At 45.8% G+C, this 19,884-nt stretch overlaps 10 protein-coding genes across 10 annotated transcripts; 5 read left to right on the forward strand and 5 right to left on the reverse strand.

Moving 5' to 3' along the window:
• The first annotated feature begins 1,861 nt into the window (after nt 1-1,861).
• Nucleotides 1,862-3,168, forward strand: F4812DRAFT_102824 (mitochondrial phosphate carrier protein). Its single transcript, XM_047929268.1, has 2 exons — nt 1,862-2,209; nt 2,276-3,168. The coding sequence occupies exons 1-2, from the start codon at nt 2,117-2,119 to the stop codon at nt 3,128-3,130; spliced, it is 948 nt and encodes a 315-aa protein (XP_047787892.1). The 5' UTR covers nt 1,862-2,116; the 3' UTR covers nt 3,131-3,168.
• F4812DRAFT_102825 (uncharacterized protein) lies at nt 3,169-4,228 on the reverse strand. Its single transcript, XM_047929269.1, has one exon. It carries the CDS (start codon nt 4,091-4,093, stop codon nt 3,206-3,208), a length of 888 nt encoding a protein of 295 aa, XP_047787893.1. The 5' UTR covers nt 4,094-4,228; the 3' UTR covers nt 3,169-3,205.
• F4812DRAFT_102962 (kinase-like protein) lies at nt 4,182-5,754 on the reverse strand. The gene has a single exon (XM_047929271.1). It carries the CDS (start codon nt 5,106-5,108, stop codon nt 4,269-4,271), a length of 840 nt encoding a protein of 279 aa, XP_047787894.1. The 5' UTR covers nt 5,109-5,754; the 3' UTR covers nt 4,182-4,268.
• On the reverse strand, nt 5,212-8,090 carry F4812DRAFT_102815 (cytochrome P450). Its single transcript, XM_047929266.1, has 6 exons — nt 7,783-8,090; nt 7,321-7,721; nt 7,131-7,258; nt 5,857-7,080; nt 5,513-5,737; nt 5,212-5,460 (listed from the first exon to the last, which is right to left on the reverse strand). Exons 2-5 carry the CDS (start codon nt 7,477-7,479, stop codon nt 5,527-5,529), a joined length of 1,722 nt encoding a protein of 573 aa, XP_047787895.1. The 5' UTR covers nt 7,480-7,721; nt 7,783-8,090; the 3' UTR covers nt 5,212-5,460; nt 5,513-5,526.
• A 183-nt stretch (nt 8,091-8,273) lies between these two features.
• F4812DRAFT_102924 (kinase-like domain-containing protein) lies at nt 8,274-9,862 on the forward strand. Its single transcript, XM_047929270.1, has 3 exons — nt 8,274-8,277; nt 8,325-8,396; nt 8,575-9,862. The coding sequence occupies exon 3, from the start codon at nt 8,713-8,715 to the stop codon at nt 9,760-9,762; it is 1,050 nt and encodes a 349-aa protein (XP_047787896.1). The 5' UTR covers nt 8,274-8,277; nt 8,325-8,396; nt 8,575-8,712; the 3' UTR covers nt 9,763-9,862.
• A 299-nt stretch (nt 9,863-10,161) lies between these two features.
• On the forward strand, nt 10,162-11,550 carry F4812DRAFT_103170 (bacteriocin-protection, YdeI or OmpD-associated-domain-containing protein). Its single transcript, XM_047929272.1, has one exon. It carries the CDS (start codon nt 10,410-10,412, stop codon nt 11,145-11,147), a length of 738 nt encoding a protein of 245 aa, XP_047787897.1. The 5' UTR covers nt 10,162-10,409; the 3' UTR covers nt 11,148-11,550.
• Nucleotides 11,551-12,011: 461 nt separating this feature from the next.
• On the forward strand, nt 12,012-13,212 carry F4812DRAFT_461275 (uncharacterized protein; the record flags this gene model as incomplete). The annotated part of the gene is made up of 2 exons (XM_047937838.1): nt 12,012-12,692; nt 12,730-13,212. The coding sequence occupies 2 exons, from the start codon at nt 12,012-12,014 to the stop codon at nt 13,210-13,212; spliced, it is 1,164 nt and encodes a 387-aa protein (XP_047787898.1).
• Nucleotides 13,213-14,529: 1,317 nt separating this feature from the next.
• On the reverse strand, nt 14,530-15,249 carry F4812DRAFT_461276 (uncharacterized protein; the record flags this gene model as incomplete). Its single annotated transcript, XM_047937839.1, has 1 exon — nt 14,530-15,249. One exon carries the CDS (start codon nt 15,247-15,249, stop codon nt 14,530-14,532), a length of 720 nt encoding a protein of 239 aa, XP_047787899.1.
• A 1,353-nt stretch (nt 15,250-16,602) lies between these two features.
• F4812DRAFT_103394 (uncharacterized protein) lies at nt 16,603-17,600 on the reverse strand. The gene has a single exon (XM_047929273.1). The coding sequence runs from the start codon at nt 17,314-17,316 to the stop codon at nt 16,624-16,626; it is 693 nt and encodes a 230-aa protein (XP_047787900.1). The 5' UTR covers nt 17,317-17,600; the 3' UTR covers nt 16,603-16,623.
• F4812DRAFT_436787 (uncharacterized protein) lies at nt 17,255-19,311 on the forward strand. Its single transcript, XM_047934874.1, has 7 exons — nt 17,255-17,277; nt 17,373-17,487; nt 17,544-17,965; nt 18,034-18,169; nt 18,252-18,763; nt 18,838-18,936; nt 19,001-19,311. The coding sequence occupies exons 3-7, from the start codon at nt 17,885-17,887 to the stop codon at nt 19,229-19,231; spliced, it is 1,059 nt and encodes a 352-aa protein (XP_047787901.1). The 5' UTR covers nt 17,255-17,277; nt 17,373-17,487; nt 17,544-17,884; the 3' UTR covers nt 19,232-19,311.
• Nucleotides 19,312-19,884: the final 573 nt, after the last annotated feature.

The raw sequence follows: 19,884 nt of genomic DNA on the forward strand, positions 1-19,884 counted from the left end.
GCCGACTGAGCAAATCCGCAAGGTCTCGCAACAACAACTTTCCAATTTTAAACTCTGCGTCAATGAGTATGATTATTCTCGTCCCTTCAGTGCCAAGATGCGGCATAGTGGCATGGGATCTGACTCCATTGGCGGTTACTGAAGAAAGAATGTATCAAGCAAGCCTATACACCGAATCGGGCTAAGGTGGCAGCTTGATTCCTCCTAATCCCGTGCACGCGCCTGTAGTGATCGATGATAGATCTTCTCGTGCACAGTAGTGTGTTACAGCCGTCTTCTAAGCATTGGAGACGTTCGGGGAACCGAGCTTGCATGACCAGTATGCGTGAAGAGGGATTGTGAAATTTGGATGTATGTGACATGAGACCGTTCTTGTTCTTGTAGTTGCGGTTGCATTGGGGGCAAACGAACCTTTTCTCGCCACCGACAACAATTATACGTACCTCTGTACCTGATCTCGTGATAGTCTTTTTATTACCCGAGCTGGGGGAAGTCCTAGGATTATTAATGGGGGTGAAAGAATTGTAGTTAGTCACATCACCAGGAGGTGTAGAACTAGGATCAGTTACTGAGGTTGAGCATGTAGTTGAACTTGTAGAATCGGGGTGAGAGCTAGAGCTGGGACGAGCTGTTGATGCTATATATGCAGTTAGAGTCTTAAAATCAATAGCGCCGCCAGAGTTGGTAGTTGTATAACAGGAGTTAATAGAACTAGGATCAGATTCTCGTAGTTTGCCGGAGCTAGAGACTGCTTTCTGAGAGATGTGTGTTTTAAAGCTTTCATAATATATTAGTTTCATGTACTGAGTATATGCTATCAGAAAAGGAAAGAAAAACGGTGTATAAGCGGGTGGTGATAAAAGGGGCACGGGTCTCCATGTTGAGGAACAGGAGGTCAGACTTGTGTTAAGAAGTGTCTATTGGAACACAAGAGATACAGGCCGAAAATATTTATTACGACTTTCGAGAAGAAGGTATACATCTGGATGGAGAACGGAATAGACTTACCGACGCAAAGCAATTTTTTTCAATTTTTTCAGTTCTTTTACGAATATCAATAGCTGCCTCTGGCAGAGGTTCCCGGTGCTTTTTCGGGCGGAATGGAAGCGAAATCGGACGCTGAGAAGACTCTGCGCTATCGTCCCTACCCATCTTTAGTTGTTATCCGAAAAGTTGTTTAACTTACGTAGGTAAAGCAATTGGTTAAACTGTCAGGTGAAAGCCCGAAAATGTTTATTCGGAACGGAGGTAAGTGCGGTATCGAAATCTGACGCGTTGTCGAAGCGAGTTTAATATTGTAAGGCTGTTTGAGGAAGTCATTGGCTTCTGATGAGGTACCACTAGGCGACACGAACCACGACGAGGGTATATACAAACTTATACGATATTAGCAATATGAAGGAGCTGCTAGATAACGGATATTGGCCATGAAAGACAAAAAAGATGTTTGTATATACGGCTCTAACTCCTAGAGTTACCTTAGTTATAGTTCCTTGAGGAACAACGAAGTCGTTTTCCAACTTTTGGCTAGGTCGCTGGAAGAAAACATTGGGTTTCGATGAGGCATCGCTAAGTGGCGTTGACTAGGACGAGACTATGAGCAGAACGACACGATACCGATACAATGGAATTCGGGTCTTAGAAGTACCTAGCTGATTTTTTTTGCTAAGTAACGTCTTGGGAATTAAAAACTAGGTAACTCGGGAATTCGATTGGTATGATGTACCCGGGTCTGAGTCTTTAGACCGAGCGCAAACCGGACAACCTACCTTGGACGAAATCATGACGTCAGCGGTTTTTGCAGAGTCCAGTTAATCCGGAATAGGTCATATAGGATATTAATTATCAGGTTTATAATAATAATAAAATAATAATCAATCAAGTCTGAAGAAGAAACTCTAAAGTGCATATGTTTCCTAGTCGATTTACAGCAAAATTTCGTTTAATTAGATAGAGCCTTGAAGAGCATCACTTAACTCACTTTTTGTTCCATTCCCTTAAGCTTGTCTTGTCGCTGAGTAATCGACAACCCAACGAAGAGGGTATAAGACTTGTCAAACTACTACAGTAGCTATCACTAGGATTTCTCATTTTATCAATATTGTGTTTCAAAAAAATGAGTTCTTCAAGTATAACTCCCACCTTCAGCGCGGGAGATTATGTCAAGTTCTTCGGGGCCGGTGCCCTTGCAGCAACCCTCACCCATGGAGTAAGTAGTACTGATCTCACTCAAGCATTGTACCGTATGCTATGATATAATCTGACGAGAACGAAGGCTGCAACCCCTATCGACGTAGTGAAAACGAGGATTCAGGTAGATGATTCGATGAAAGGGCTCAACATGGTCAGGGCGGCCCGGCAAATCGTAGCAAAGGAGGGCGCTTCGGCTCTGCTAACCGGTTTTGGGCCTACTGCTGTTGGTTATCTGGTCCAAGGCGGTGGCAAGTTTGCGGGATACGAATTCTTCAAGAAGAAGTTCATAGATATGGCGGGTTCCCAGGAGAAAGCAACACAGCGCCGGACGGCCATATACCTAGGTGCGAGCGCCACAGCCGAGTTCTTCGCCGATATTGCGCTATGTCCGCTCGAGGCTACGCGTATCCGTCTGGTTTCCCAGCGCGGTTTCGCTTCGGGGCTTACGTCGGGGTTCATGCGTCTAGCTAGGGAAGAAGGGATTCGGGGATTTTACTCTGGTTTTATACCATTGCTCTTTAAGCAGGTGCCGTACGCGGTGGGCCAGTTTTCTGTACACGAAGTGGCAGTCGAGGTTATATATCGCACCATGGGACCCGAACGGAAAGCCAAGTTGACCCAATTGCAGTTGACAGGGGTTGAACTGACCTCGGGTATTGTAGCTGGTGTCGCCGCTGCAGTTCTTTCCCATCCGGCTGATACGCTGTTGTCGGCTATTAACAAGGGCGCAGGCGACCCGAAACAAGGGGTTACGAGTAGAATGTTCTCACTGGCGCGAGAGTTTGGCCCTAGGAGATTGTTGCTGGCAGGCTTAGGTCCGCGTATATTGATGACGTGCGGTCTAGTTGCCGGCCAATTCGTCATTTACGCGCAATGCAAGGCTCTGGTCGGCGCACCGCCAAGCATAGAGATTCACAAGGAGAAGTCACCGAGGTAAAGTGGTAGCTAGCGGGCTCGGATTCGCCTTAATATAATAATATAATCCAAGCATGGATCGAGGATAATCCGCGTTTTATCTGATACGCCCTTGGATCGGCCAGATTCGCATTGTTTTCCAAAATCCCCTACCATCTAGTGCTCTCCCTACCGACGACGTATCTCTCGGGAGCGCCTTTACTCCTTCCTCTACCATCAGCTCGCCAACCCAATTGAGCAACTCTCTCTGCCTCTCGATCTTGGCAATAGGGATGTCACCTTGATCGATGTCGCTTTCAGCACGCTGTAAAGTCTGAATTGCCCAATCCTGTGCCAAATCCCACCAGTCATAGACATGCATGTCGGTCAGGAGCCAGCGTTTCTTAGGGGTAAAATTTCGGTGTAGCGCGACAACGGCTCTTGCGACGTCTTCGCCGTGGATGACATGTAGTGCACCCTTCCCTTTTAGATCGGATTTCGACTTCACCACGCGGTCTATCCAATCCCGAGGCTGCCGGGCGTTTCCGTACAATCCGGCAAGGTTCAGCACAGCTCCCTCCGAACACGCCATTAGTTCGTCCTCGGCAATTGCACGGGAGTGGTTGCGCTCATAGGGCGAAGACTCGTCCTGCCATTTTGGAGCCGTCCAAATACTTGTAGCTCCTAGTTGTATAAAGTGTGGCTTGGAATTATCGGGCTTTTGATGTGTGGATTCATACATGCTCACTAGATGCTTGGCTTGGCCTTCTCCTTGAAGTGGGAATGTTATTAACACCGTCTCAGCGAGAGGTAATATCTCAAACGGGCCAGTGTCACTCGACCTTGGATCGAATTCGAATGGAATTGTGCCATCTCGGCCATTCCTAGTTGTGGCTGCATATTTAATTTGCTCGCGCTTCAAGAGCGGAATAAGAAACGTTGAAGTCCAACCGGCTCCAAGTATGAGCAGGTTGACATTCTCATCGACGGACTTCAATATCTGCATGTTGTGTTCGAGACTGGATGTGGTAGTTTAGGTACTTTGTTTTAGCTTTGGGGGGGTGAATAGTGGATAAAATGGTTTGCAGATGCGTTTACAGCACTCTCCTTAAGCTTAAGATTCCCGATGATCCGGTCCTATCGATAGGAGGTAGGTACCAGGTAGGTAGTTTAAACTTTACCTATGTTAAACTTCCACTAGGTAATTTTGGCCCTTCTGTCATATCCAGAGCTTGCAACATATCATCAATATTCATGTACTCGTTCATCCAACCCTTCAAAATGACACCCCCGGCCCAAAGCGCGTGTACGTCGCTAGGGAATGTACGTTTCTCGAATAAGTTATCAACCATCTGCATATATGCCAAGAACTCATCCACCGAGTCGAAAAATCCCTTTGTAGATCGATACGGCCAGTGCCCAGTAAGAATGGTATAAAGTACAGACGCAACACTAAATATATCCGTGGTCTCCGTTGACACGCACTCGGAATTGGGATCGGAAAACCCAGAATCTGGTAAGCTTCCACCATCTAGCCCGAGTTTTTCACACGTCGAGCCGCCGAAATCGCACAGGTAAAGATCGAGAGATGCAGCGGTAGCGTGGACAAGTAAATTGTCAGGGCGTAGATCGGAATGGATTACTCCCTGCTGATGGATATATGAGATCGATTCGATAACTTGCCGACACCATTTCTTTTGGATGGAAAGAGGAACTGTGTCGTGGTTTTCGAGATATTTCTGAAGACTTCCATGGCTAGCCTCAGCAAGGAGCAGTCCCGGCGGAAGTCCCGGTTTATCTTGATATCCGAGATATTCGATGATTCTAGGGTGTTTTCCCAAGTGCTCGTAGATTTGACGTTCGACTACGAAACAATTGGGGGTACGAGCAGGTATTAACTGGCCCCCAGCGCTTTGCTCAGCGGTTTGCTCATCTTTCCTGAATGCGTCATATTTCAAGACTATGCCGGGTTGGATTCGGATAAATCTTGACGTTGAGCCGCACATTGATAGTAGAGACATTTGATTTAGGTACCTAATGTACCTGGTTCAAAGTAAACGCGCTAGCTTAGGAATTTCGAGATTGACTTTTGCATGAGCTTGAAAGTTTCCGTAGGCGACATGCAACATTTCCATGTCTTTGGTTGGGTACCGAATTTGCGAATTTGATGAGGTAAATCAGGTGACTTGAGCGAATCTTTCGGCATTGTACAATACATTCTCCCTTATTTAGGTACGCGTTCCCTGCGAGCTTTTTACTTGTGTTACCTTCCTTTTCTTCTCGTTATTGCTGTGTTACACTTTTATTCCATGTAGCTTGTTTTAGAGGATCTACGTTCTAAAACGTGCCTGTGCGATCACCCCCGCATCGTCACTAGAACCTTATTACTAGTGGATAACTTTCGGGTATTAGAGGTACCTAATACAATACAATAATACCCTACGAGGATTCCTTCTCATCCCCTCCATAAAGCTTCATCACGATTTCGTTTCTCGCGTAGAAAGTTGACATGCGATACTTGGTTTCTCCGCGATACTGTTCAAGCTCTTCAAGTGCCCGCTTACCCTCACGCTCTATCGTTTGCCGAATCTCTTCACTGCGTGGAACAATGCTGCACTCGAACGGCTGCGGTCGCATATTGAGACCGTTCCTATAATGCATGTTGTTAGTTTCTTTTCTCTAGAACCTCTCTCTTCTATGCTACTCCCTTATTGCCTTACGTCGAAATTGATAAAAGGGAAACAAATCTAAGGATTGCGACCCACTTACGTGTAATTAAAGATGTCTACATCAACTGTCGTGCCATCTGAGCGCTTCTTTTTCTGGATATTGAAACCCCATAATATCCTCGCGACGGTGATCCAAGTACCCTGCTCAGCTAGTGCTTGCCCCGAGCAAACCCTGCGACCCCATCCAAATGTCATGTATCCCCTTTCTCCTGGGAATGGTCGACTATCTGGATGTCCAGGAAGGAAACGGTTTGGATTGAAACGATCCGGCTCAGGAAATTCGCGCTCATTGTGGTGGATCGCCCAGACGTTGCCCTGAATCCAAGTGCCCTTAGGAATCAGCCAACCTTTATAGTAGTCGTCTTGCGTAGGCGCATGAGGTTGTCCTCCAATAATGGCAACCGAGCGCCATCGGAATACTTCCTTGACGAACGCCTTGATGTAAGGGAGCTTGTCTTCATCTTCCCAGGCCGGGCTTCTATGACGGCCGACTACGCGATCAAGTTCTTCCCACGCTGGGCCCAAGGTCTCGGGGAATGCACAACAAGCGAGTATAAACGTGATTAGAGTGCTGCTGCTAGTATCGGATCCGGCACCAAATAGATTTCCAGTTAGGGAAGAGATCTCAGCTTCTCTGAGGTTATATTTCGGGCCTTCAGAGAACAGGTAGTGGACGAAAGAGTCCTCGTGTCCCTTCTTCTTAACTGCTTCGTCTGCTAACGCGTGGAAAAAGTGAGTTCCACGTCTCTTGCCTAACCCATACTTCCATGGCGCAATCTCGCTGGGAACTTTTGCAAGGAAAGGAAACGTCTCCATGAGCATAGGGAACTTTTTGCCGGGGACGTTTAAGTCAGCAGCTAGATGCATAACGGCGATGACTTCGGTGATGATGGGGTCATTCCAGCTTTCGACACGTCTTCCAAAGGCGACAATGGAGACAACGCTTGTGGCGTACCGTTCAAAGTGCTTTACATAATCATTGGGAGCTTTGAGTAAGTCATAAGCGACGACACGGCTCTCATTATTCTGGAATTGGCGATATCTGCGGACGGATTGTATACCAACGCCTTGATGTATGAGCTTACGGTGGACACGCCAACGATCACGCTGTTCAGGACGAGTCGTATACATATTGACTAGATTATCTTGGCCGGCACCTAGCTCAGCAAAAACCAACATCCGTGGCCGCGATGAGTAGATGCCTGCACGCTTCTCGAAGAGCTCCGACGCCGTCCATGCATCATTAATCCAGATTGTTGGATTTCTGTTCCAAACGTTAGTCGCATGTCGATAGTAGCGAAAGGGTTCATTCACCGTCCGATCCATATTGTGACGAGTGGCGCATCGTAATTCTTAGATAGTTCCTCGAACCATATCCAAGGCTTGTTATCCGGGAGCATGAAAGTATTACCTACAACTGGCCAAGGGAAGGGACCAGGAGGCTAATCGTCACTCGGATTAGTTACTAGGTACAGGATAGATGGATAGGGGCTAAGTAACTTGCCAACTTTGATCGCATCCAAAGCATATAACCATAATCAATTATCAGGGTAACGATACCAATCACTAAAGTTGATGTAACTAGATGCCACGCCGAAATTTGACCAAACAATGTCCTTCCGCCTCCGGTCCCTAGCCCAGCTAGGAAGTGGTCGAACAACATCGTGATAGGAAGCAATACGTCTTTACTTCGGAGAGGACAAGATAACCTGGCAAAGGTCTATGAATGGCACAAATCTATATAGCAGTTTAGGTTAAAGAGCATGTAAATAACCATACCTGCTTAAAGCTCAAGGTTTAAAATTCGTCGGGGAAGGCTCGCCTTTATTATGCTAGCACCAATATATTCAAGCAAACAGATAGGTGGCTATGGCACGCCTTGGGGTCTCGATTCGGCATTTATCCCTAGCTTATATCATTGGTTGATGGTAATCTGCCGAGGAGGAGCGTGGAGTAGGCGACTTACGATACTCCTCATTCAGCCATTGCTTATACTCTTTTTGGATTCTACTCATCCACTTCTACTCCACCCCCGGATTTTCTGATCGCAGACTAGTTTAGAGAAATTAATACGTGCCGTTGTGACATTCTTCCCTTATGATGGCCCCAACATAGATCAAGATTACACAACTTCTTAGGATCGTGCCACTATCGCTTTTTGGCTTTGCCAGGTTGGGGGCGGAGATTTCAAAATGATGTTAGAACTAACAACTTCCTAAATACATTAGGTATTCATCTATCTCTTAATGCGCCACCTCGTTACCTTCACTGTCATGGGGATATTCAAGATACCTAGCGTCGGGCTTTGACCCGATAAATATTCATGTTTATTGGATGATTACCTACCTAACTTAATGTACTTTAGAGATTCCTGCCAACACCACGCGAAATAAGATTTCTATAGGTAGCGTAACTTTCCAGCCGCGAAGGTGTTACACGATTAGGCAGTATATTGCAACCGGTAAGTTGTCGTTCGAAACACACATTGTGATGACTTAAAAACAATAGGAAACGCCTTTGAAAAAATAATTGCACTTATGGCGCCGCGTTAGCTCTATCATAAGCTAGCTAGTACCTAAGGTAAGCTGTTCCTTGTATGCATGTAATCAATTAGCGTCCCCTGCAACGTGTTCTGAGATGGCGAGAGGGTCACATACTATTTAATCAAGAGTTGTGTTTACTCAAGTCCCCATTAAAAATATCATCAAGTCTTTGTTCTCTTGCGTTTGACTTAACTGGGGATGCTGACATTCTGCCGATTCGCAACTAATCGCTATCATAACTAAGTGCCACATTAAGGATATAAGATAACCGAAGGAACACCTAGTTGGCAAAGGATTGACTGGTTGACAGGAGAAGAGTAAATAGAAAACCTATTGCAGTCAACTATACCCAAATGCTTACCCAGCTTCAACTCCCTACCGTCCCAGAAGAGGTCACTGCCTCCTGGCTTACGGAGGTACTGAAAATTAAGGTCAAATCGGCAGAGCTGAAGAAGGTCTTACCTGGCACAGCTACGAAGCTGTATATTAGCATCCAATACGAGGATGATAAGGCAGTCCTGCAATCGGCTGACATCTGTGTCAAGGGCGGGTTTAACCCAGCCTTCATCGAGCAGGTGCCCTGGGTCGTCATGATATTCCAGCGGGAGGTTGAATTTTTCAACCGCGTCGCCCCGTCCCTCGGCCATATTGGGCTCCCCAAAGTTTGGTGGGCGGGGTATAATTCCAGGCAAGGCATCGTGATGATGGACGACCTTTCCCAAAAGTGCGAATTCGGAAGGCCGACGGAAGCGTGGACCGTTGCGCGGGCGCTTTCCGGTGTCGAACAGCTTGCGGCATTGCACGCGTCGACGTGGGGTGTCAAGCCGGAGGATTACCCCTGGCTCACGTCAGATTACGACCAGGCCATCCTCGTTTTGATGCAGACATTTGACGAAGTCGTTAATGGCCCTGATCGGCCAGTAGTGCACGGCTACTTGAAAGATCAGAAGCGCGTCACCGAGGCTCTGAAGAAACACTATGCCTTGAGAAACCCCAAGTTCCGATGCCTGTTACATGGCGACCCTCATACTGGCAATACGTATCTCGAGAATGGCGCGCCTCGATTCCTGGACTGGCAGATGATCCATATCGGGTCAGCCTTCCACGACGTAGCCTACTTCATCGGTGGCGCGTTAAGCATCGAGGACAGGAGGACTCACGAATACGAAATCTTAGACCACTATCTAGCCACGCTTGAGAAGTTAGGTGGTCCGAAATTCTCGAGGAAGGAGGAGGACGTTCTGCAAGAGTATCGCAAGTCATTCCTAGCTGGAATCGGCTGGATCATGTGCCCCTACGAGATGCAACTTAAAGACTGTGTTGATGCTATGGCTCGGAGGTATTCCGCAGCACTTGACGATCACAAGACCCTAGAGCTCGTGGAGTCTCTGCCTGATGTTTAACGTGAGCTACGGCAAGACGCAAGAGTTGCTGCAATAGCTAAGAAAGAGAGCATCCATGCGCTAAAGAAACGGAATTAGGACGCAAAGTGATTGGATTAAACGCGTACTCGTGTAAATAGACGGAAACGCAGGATGGCCTTACTGACTTATAATTATTAGGCTTCGTTTTTAGTAGGATCACTTCGATGCGTTGAGCATTATGTCATCGGTCTCCTTTGAGTGCATCGACGTACTTCCACGCAGCGAAGATCTGGCGATGGCCATCGTTTCCACCCACGACATACCCATGGCGCTGGTAACCTCAAACATTGGACAAATCGTGCCCCGTCTTCGCCTACACCAAGTGGAAGTTCAGTTTTTCAGCTGATAGAAATCATTAGGTAGGTACCCATAGGTGGGGCCTGCATCCTGATTCGCTAGACTGCACTGCCCCTTTCCGCAATAGGTACCCCTAGAGGCCCCCGCCGTTTACAAAGTACCTTAGCTGCTTAGGTTAGGTACTTAGCAGCAAATCCTGATCGCGCACATCTGTCACAACCAACCCAATAACTCAATGGCTGTTTCACCTATATCGAGTTCAGCAGCCGCGCTAGGCGAGAAGTCGCATTCCTATCTCTCGTTGAGCACCTAGAACTATTATTTTAGTCATGCCCGTACAACTCCCGGTCCTTACTATTGCCGATGCGGCGGCGTGGTCAAGCTGGCTATTTCGCAATGGAGGCACTTCAAAGGGTGTGTGGTTGACCCTGGCTAAGAAAGGTGCCACGACACCGACCTCACTCACGTACGCCCAAGCACTTGATGAGGCACTCTGCCACGGCTGGATTGACGGACAAACCCGCAAGGGCGACGGAGAAAGCGCAGTTCCGTCTTACGCGCAGCGGTTTACGCCGCGTGCCCCACGGAGCTGCTGGTCCAAGCGGAACGTCGAGCATGTAGCGCGTCTTGAACGTGAAGGACGAATGACGGAGGCGGGACGACGCGCCGTCGAAGCTGCTAAGGCAGACGGCCGCTGGGAAGCCGCATACGCTGGGCAAGCGACCGCAGAGCTGCCGGAAGAGTTTCTCGTCGCGGTCGCAGCCGTACCCGCAGCACAAGCCACTTTCGACACGCTATCGCGGCAGAATCGCTTCCTTATGTACTACCGCCTGAAGTCATTAAAGACTCAAGCTGGACGCGAAAAAAGGATTGCCGCATTTGTTGATATGCTAGCTCACGGGGAGGTGCCGTATACCCAAAGAGCTTCTGTGCAGTCTCCGGGCCCAGAAAAATCGAGTATTACTTCAACTAGAAAAGAGAAGAAACCATCAATGTCTAACGTTCGCCAAGAAATCCGAAGATCTGCACGCGTGTCTCAACGCGCAAAAAGGTCTTCCGAAGAGTGAGCGTATGCCATGAACGATAATGTACCTAAAGATTGGAAATTAAAGGAAGCTTTATCGGAAGGTTCATGTGTTGTTCTGATGCTATTGCTTTCGAGAAAGGAGACGAAAGGGAGGGAAATACCAATATCGCAATTCCTTAGTTGCTTACCTCCTTAGGTTTTTAACTCAATCAGCGACCGGCAAAGAAATTACACTAAACAGTACCCAGATCTCTCGACACTCTCGGCGCTGAGCCTCTTTCGATTACCTAGGTAGGTATATAATAAGATGGCAACGTGGATAGCATACGTACTGCATATTACTGCAAGTATTAGTTATAAACACATACTTCCATTGAAGGTACGTATTAACTCCGTGGATTAGGTACCTCCGTTCAAGATTTCGGATCTGATAAGATGAAGACGGATCTGATAACCATCAAAAATGGAGACACTCCCGGTTCTTTTTGTCTCGACTCTGACAATCTTTACGTAATTAGGTCCCTGCTAGGTCCTCCCCTCATTCAACTAAAGTGCAACTCCAAGGATACAGGCCATTGGACCTTATGCTAGTTTGTTACTAGTAAACGTATACCCTCTTCGTCTAACGATTATAAACAACGTCAAGAACATGCTCTCACAGAACCAATATATCCTATTAATGATTAATTCTACGATACTAAATATTAGTAATTACTGTGTTACATAGTTTTGATTTAATTAGGTGGTGAAGTTATGAAAATAATGGTTCTAATTGGTCCGAAATAACCTTTGCTTAGGTAAGTATTCTTCGCATCTAGGCATCAGCATGATTAAACTTATTAACTTCCTTCTATTCCATAACTCTTTCAACTACAATTCACATTGCAGTGATGAGCGATGAGCGATGGCTGTTCATATCAAAGCACCCCATGAAGCGGCAGTGCCGTTTTCTCCGTCGAGCAGGCCTCCTTCTGTTGAAATTCGCCATCCGGATTACGACGCTGGACATGCGTTGTTGTTTCGCTTTCCCGCTTTTGACGATGGGATAGAATATAACATCGTCTGGACGGCTTGCTGTATTGTACTTGGCAATGCTTGGACTCGAGCAGAAGCAGATCGGCCTTATTTGTCCCTCACCCAAACTAGAGGGTCGCCAGCACTAGTCGTTCCCGCCGATGGGATACTTTCTGTCGGAGCGTATTACCTCCACGACCCTATCTTTGCTACCGACGAAGAATCGCCCTATCCTATCACGCCTAACTTCCATCATTGGGAATTCCCGCATAACAATGTTCCTTCCCTTTGGTTGGAGAGTCACGGCATTCAGCCGAATCCCACCCGTTTGTACGCGACATCCCCCGGCAACTTTCGCGATAAGGTCCTCGTTCGAGATGAATCCTGTCGCATGACACTCTCTCGCGGTGGTGTTGAGCAAGCCTATTGGGTTCCTATCTCTGCGGACGATTGGTTCAACGACAACATGATGGAGAGATATCATTCGGAAGACACCTCAATCGGCGTTCGGGATCTGTCAAATACCATTCTGCTTCGCGCAGACGTCCACAAGATTTGGGATTCAAAAGACGTTCGTTCCGAAGCGCCGAGCTAATGGTGAATATAAGCTGGTCATGCATATGCTCAGCGCCCACGATAAACAAGAGAAGCTGGAGCTCTGGCACAACAGGCAGCCTCACACGCTATACGGTATTCGACCCGAGTTCGTGTTTGCCCGTTTCGCTTGGACGATATTCAACAACGAGCTGTTCCGTATCTTCAATTCCAGGCGGCCACAGGGTTGGAAGATACGTGTTCGGGAGGATGATCCAAAGGCCGAGACACGTAAACACGTTATCCAACACGCATTTAAGCGAGCCGATATCCCGCTGGCTCCATTTCAGCAAGAGAAGAAGCACAAACGCACCCCAGAAACTATTGGAGATCTCATGTCCCCTACCGACTATGACGATTATGTGGAAAATCCTAATTATTGGTTTTATTCTGTTAGTCGTGGGGAGATGGTGCGTTGGAGTGATGAGGAAGGAGAGTCAGATGGTGATTATGACAGTGATTCCCCAAGAGGGTTGCAAGAAGGCTCGTTTGAATGATGGGTCTTGACAAGTATGTGTGTATTGTCTATGTAAAGAAAAGATTGTTATTATTATTATTATTGCTGGCAGCCAGGTGGCCCACATATCTGTAGACTACTAGAGTAGAGCCGTAAGGCTTCAGGTTCTTTCTTAATAATACAACGCATTTTAGGTATATGCGTGTCCGATTCCATAATTATTTTACAAACAATCACTCATCACTCAAGAAGAGCATACAAGCCATGTCCGTGGCTCATGAGTGGCATACTCACAGGTCATCAACCCCTTCGTTGGCTCGCTCTAGTATTCACAGTGATAGTAGTAGGATGAGAAAGAGCCTGCTAATAGTAAAACCAAAAAGCTGTCAAAGACACCGCTAAGCCAAAAGTGTGTTTCTTAATAGCACAATTGCTATTACAGTCTATCTGACCTTATTACCACTCACACCCCCTCAGGTTGGTCAGAATCGACACACCCTCTTAAGTGAAGACGATTTGGGCAAAGTTGGATATCTCGAGCCTCTGGATTCTTGGAACTCTGGACTTCTTGATCTCTGTAAGCTCCTAGAATCGAACCCTGAGGTTTAGGATGCTCTTGTGCGTGCTCGTTTGCAACTTTTTAGCCCAGGGTGTCCTGATTCGGTTCTTAAACGGGTTCAAGCATATGAGACTCTTGATTGTCAAAGACACGTCTGAGCCAAAAGTGTATTTCTTAATAGCACAATCGCTATTACAGTCTATCTGACCTATGAGTGGTATTACCACTCACAAAAGCTTTCCCGTGGTGTTGGAAAGGTGAAGCTTCAGAATGATCCAGATTTTTTATATATACCTACCTAGGTAGGTACCTATATGCAGTGAGAATTTGCGGCGTTGTCAATTGCGTTTATGATACCATGGGTTAGGAATAACATTAGGGCATTTGGCTTAGGAATCTCGCGGGGATTGGGTTCACTATTATAAGACATTCATTGACTACCACAGCTCTTTCGCGAGATACGGATTTTCTTTCACCTATAACAAACCACACAACTTAGGATTGATTAACAATTGAACGATTAATAACTACGTGACCCTAGGATCAAGAATTGAATCACGCCCTCCCAAACAAAAAAAGGCCAATTTTCTTTTTAGAAGGTCAATTAGAGCTGCCTTTTTCACATGGCTATAGCGACTTATAACTACCTAAACTAGATGAACATCTAGTTAAATGTAAATGAAGCCCACCACATTAACCATTGAATAGGCAATCATTACTTCAAAGCTCGGATTCTACCTCAGCATTCTTTCCCTAATCTCTCACGGCCTTCGATCAAGTTGCAAGGTCTGATAAAAATCACTTCTTGCTGTCCTCCTGCTTCTTTGACTCTTCGTCCTCCTTCTTCTTCTTCAACGGGTTGCTAGGCTTGCGTCGCTGAGGGACGAGGAACGGGCCCTTGTCAGAACCGACATAATGCGGGCCACTGGCATAATTGACGGAGTTTCTGCGTCGATTGGGTTCTTCCTTATGAATGATAAATGGCTTGGCACACTCAAAGGGGATGATTTCGTTGTCCACTCCGAATCCAGGTTTATAGCCTCGGTATGTCTGGCGTCTCTGGTTGACGCGGTTGTGGAACATATCCATGAACTGCTGGACGAGGCGTGCGATCTCACTATCCTTAGTAGTGGGGCGGACGCTTGCCTCTCGTCGTTGCTTGAGGCAAACCTCTCTGGCATCCTTGAAGTTGAAGATGAGGCGGCCGAGTTCTCGGTCAGACAGTTTGCGAACCCAGTGAACCTTGTCTTTGACAGCGCTGAGAAACGCGTGTTGGAACATGAGGTCGTCAATGTTGGATTCCCAACGGTAGTTTAGTTGCATGTAGGCATCCATCATTCCTTGATAGACTTCCTTCACGTGCTCTTGGGCAACTTCACTTGTGACTCCCTCCGATCTCCAGGCTGCGGTAAGTGTGGCCTTAAGTCCATTGTCAAGTCGAATATGGGTCCAAGACAGCCCCTGACTCTCCAGGATCTTTTCGAAGGATCCCGTGGGAATGTGAGTGTCCACGTCCATGGTGTCTACAATGGTGCGGTAGACGTTGGAGTCTCTTCAAGAACTATTGGGTGTGACTTGTAGTTCTTAAGTTACAAGGTTTTGAAGGTGTAACTTAAGGGTTGTGAGAATGAAGATGGGTTCAGCATTGGAGGCCCATGTATTTATATGAAAGATTCCTGGCTGCAAAATGCAAGAGCAAGGCAAGATTGAGTTTAAGGAAGGCAAGTGCTGGATGATTTAAGGTAGTCAGTTGCCAGGAAACCAGTTCACATAGGATGTTTGCTCAATTCATCAGCTGTGCAGGTGGTCGAGGCATATATCATACAGCTGCACCTACCAAGACAAAGGTTTTATCACATATTACATTGAATCAAGGACCTACGTATGGCACTGATCCATCCTGAAATGGTCTAGGCTGTAGATGATATGGTTACAGGTATGTCCTTCTTCATTACTCATGCACATCAAGCACTTTAGGTACCCAATGCTTGAGAACAAATTTTCTTCTGCAAATGGCGCTGTCTTCCTTGAAAGTATTCCATTTACCTTACTTCTTTTGACCTGTCCCTTCGACTAGCAAGTATGCTAGAGAATTCCATTATGTAGTTCCCATATCTAGGATGATTTGCAGATTGAATTCGAACAAATCTACTCTCCAGTTGGAAAAATGGGAGTATTTCCGGTTTGTTACTTTAGGTACTTGAAGATTAATTATCCATCCACCTTGCTGTTACTCAAGATGCTTTGGAAAGAAACGGGTGTCAATATTGAACGCTTTTAGTCCGTCCGTGAGAGTGTATAAAAATACAATACCTAAGGTACCTACGAGGTAGGCATCCTTTATTAGCTTCAGTATATAATGTTGGACTCAATCGTCTACACGTTCACGAAATCAACCTTAAGGGAACAGGAGTAGGTACGACAGGAAGATGGTGGTTTTATCCTATTTTAAGAGCCCTTTGATTGAATATATCTGCGGTAATATCCTCCATAACCGTAGGAACCTATTTCGTGAAAGACAGAGATACCTGGGTAGGTAACATACGGGTGGCAAGTAATATTTTTCTTAAAGAAAGAAACTAACTATATATTAGTGAGACTAATGTGTGTGATTAACGAAGTGCTTGAATCTTAGTCATATAATTAGACTTGGTGCTTGTCACATCCTAGTAAGGTGCTAGGTATGTAAATAGTAAGACGGATATAGATAATACCAATGTGTTGGTTAAGAGTGTAGGCTCACTTGCAGAGGTAGAGACATCCCTCAACGGACGCTCAGATAATTGTTTAATAAATATACGTCGCACTAGCAAGACGAGACCTGCAACAAATGACTACCTAACCTACTAAGTAATGACAATCCTTTAAAACTACCTTGTGTCAATGAGTATTTTAAAGATTACTAGATACAGCTCTCCTACCAGGAACCTCAGTATCATTCCACTGTCCGACAATGCCATCCCTTGAATCAGCTAGAAAGGGGTCTTTCTCTGGTCGAGGAACAGTCCACGAGGTCTCAAAACTTCCCACATCCTCTCCTCCAGTAGAGAAGTCCCAGTGGCCGCAATTCTTAGGGTAAGCACCCATCATCATGTACCCGGAAAGTTTTACATTTACCAAGGCTTTTCTGACGTCTGGTCCGGGTATTCCGTGTCCATCACCTGGGGTTAATAAACTGAATTCAGCGCTTGGGCTAGTATCGTATGTCTTGTGAGCCACGCCGGCTGGGATTATAAAAACATCTCCAACATTAGCCGCTACCTCTATCCCACCTTTTTCTTTCGCATCGCCCCAGGTATTATTATCAAGGTCGGGATCTGTATCCGCGACACCAAACCTAATAGTTGCCTTTCCAGAGAGTACCACCATAGCCTCGTGGATTCGTGAGTGGTAGTGCGATGGTTGGCTCGGGCCGTAACGGAATATCCATTGTGTAGTCCAGTGATTTCTTTCTAGCCTATCATTGATAGCTCCAGGTTGGCGTTCCGAGGTTTGTGCTAGGAGTCCCTTGTAATGGAGTAGAGGTTGTGGGGAATTGGGGATAAGCTGAGTAGGCGGGAGATAGTATTTCTCAACGTTAGCCATGTTTATATGGGGACAGCTTGAATCATAAGAAAATTAACGGGCACGATAGGACGTACTTCTTGTAGTTGATAACAAGTGGTCACTCACAAGTTTCATTCGCAGGTGTTAATGCCCCGCACTTTGATTGACAGCAACGACATCTTTCATGACGCCAGTATGAGATTAAGATAGCCTACTTTCATTAACAACTACTGGTGCTTATAATCATGGATAATATCAATAGCTAACGGATTTGGCAGGTAAAAAGGTACCTATACCTCTACTTTAGCTGCAGTTTGACGGATTGAACCTTTTTCCCTTTTGGTCCCAGAAACTTAGAGAGAATAATTGTAAGCAAGCTTCCTCGAGATATCTTTCAAGATAAGGTGAATTGATATGAGTTGCTGAGAGCCGTCCGGCATCGGCCAACTCAAGCAAGTTATAGTAACATCAATCAAACTATCAAAGCCCTGTATCCCAGTTGCGGGGTTCCCATGAATATTAGTATAAGAGTATATCTTCATGATACGATAGGAGAAGACTATCCTCATCGTGTTTAAAAAAAAGATTCAACACCATTCTACACGGCATGGCGACTTCCCTTGTTTTAATAGCTTTGTTAACTTCATCCATCATTTTCCTGTGGATATGGAATCGTTATACGAAAAAGGTAAGCCTTATTAAGACATTTACTGTGAAAACGTGATCGAGTATAGACACTGACTCTGCTATACTTAGGAGTTCAGCAAGCTGCCTCCAGAAAAGGAAGTCGGATTTTACCAACCCAGTGTCCAACCTCTTAACGAGTTTGACTGGCAGACAGTAGAGCCGCAGAAGTTTCGACCATTCAAACCAATCTACCATATCACGATGGGTATGTGAATGGTTACCTACCTAAGTTAACCTACCTATATGGCCATTTCTTGACAAGCTTACCATAATTATGTCCTATATAGCGCTTAGATCAACATCTCCGTCAGATCTCATAGTTATCGATCGTAATTATTTATCGCGAATACAAGATCGACGAGTTACGATGGCTAAGCATCAAAACCACACTATAGGCTGTCTTCCTTCTGGTATTGAGGGCGTGAAGGAGGCATATTCGTACCTTCTAGAGTATCTATCCGTTAGATATCCAACACTGTTCGAACGAGATGAGAAATGCTTTCGCAATCGAGTTACTGGGGTTTCCCTCCCGCTTTTACCCTCAGAAGACCCTATAATTGCGCTACGGAGCCTTGGCGAGACAGTTGAAGACGATATGTTCTTTTTAAACGAGACACCAGATGGACATCAATGTGTTGGTTTTGTGTGTTGCTGTCCAAGTGGTTTCGATCCGGCAAGCAAGATCGGGAAGTTGCTAAAAGATATACACGACCCAGTTCCGTCCTATGAAAAGATTGGGCTGAGTATGGAAAGATTTTTCAGTCGTCTTGAAGTTGGCAAAAGCGTTTGCCGGGTCAATGTGAGTTATCTTGGAGTTGGAAGGTTGTAAATATGAAATATGCCTAGCGCAGATTTACTAACAGGAAGATATAGTGGTCAATTACAACGAATTCCGAGTTATTCAATGTCTCTAGTAATCACGTCAAAGAAGGGGACCAAGTTGAAGAAGATATCGATGTAGATATCGAAGAGGTGAGCATCTTGCGGCAATATCATTAATACAAGAATCTATTGAACATGCATTGACAGTCGGCAGGCTCGGGTAAGAATGGAGTTACAAACGCTGACACGGATGCCCAAGACGCGAGCGATCATGTTCTCCTTTAAGACATATTTATATCCTCTTAAAGAAATCAAGGCAGAAGGGCTCGGACCAGATCTTGCTGATGCAATTGACGGCCTGAAGACGGGCAATGCACCTGGAATGTGGACTTATAAAGGAGGAGTACGGTGGGGGAAAAGTGTGTCTGAATATTTAAGGTCGTGATTTTTTTTTTTTTAACTAGAAAAACTATTTAGGTAGAAGTAGGCATATAAAAGATTTTTTCGTTTTTTCTCTTTTATTAATGTTTTGTTCTAAGAATCTGTCCGTGAGCCGGAAAAGAAGAATAAGGGGGAATAGGTACCTAGTTCTTATTATTCCCGCCAATGAGCAGTTGAAGGAATACATTGTTACATGTACCTACCTAAACATTAGCGGGATTCACAGGCGTTACCTTTCCCTATAGGTATTAGGTTTGCTGCTGCTTCACTAGAATGTACCTAATGTGCCTAACTGATAGGCACTATCGATAAAGTTATTTAAGGGGCGGCTAAGTTCCCTAAGGCCGCAAGAGGTCCCCCCGTAGTTTCCTTGCCCTGCTTGCGGATCCCTGCATGAGACCACCGCGGAATAGTAATGTCAGCTGTCGAAGCTCAGGTAATGGCGATCCTTGCCTGTCCCTGCCTCGTCGTTCAGAAAGAGGATTAGAAACTTCTCTTATTTCTTTAGTTGTAATTAATTTGCAGCAGTCGGAAACAAATTGTTTTTGCGTAACATTTATTAATATTGATCACAACGGCGGAAACACTGTCATTTCTGCGCATTTCATCGGGTTGACGCATCTTCCTAATTTATCGACCGTCTCCTGCGACCCGAAC

This window comes from Daldinia caldariorum, assembly GCF_022478825.1.
Source record: "Daldinia caldariorum strain CBS 122874 unplaced genomic scaffold F4812scaffold_14, whole genome shotgun sequence".
Lineage (NCBI taxonomy): Eukaryota > Fungi > Ascomycota > Sordariomycetes > Xylariales > Hypoxylaceae > Daldinia > Daldinia caldariorum.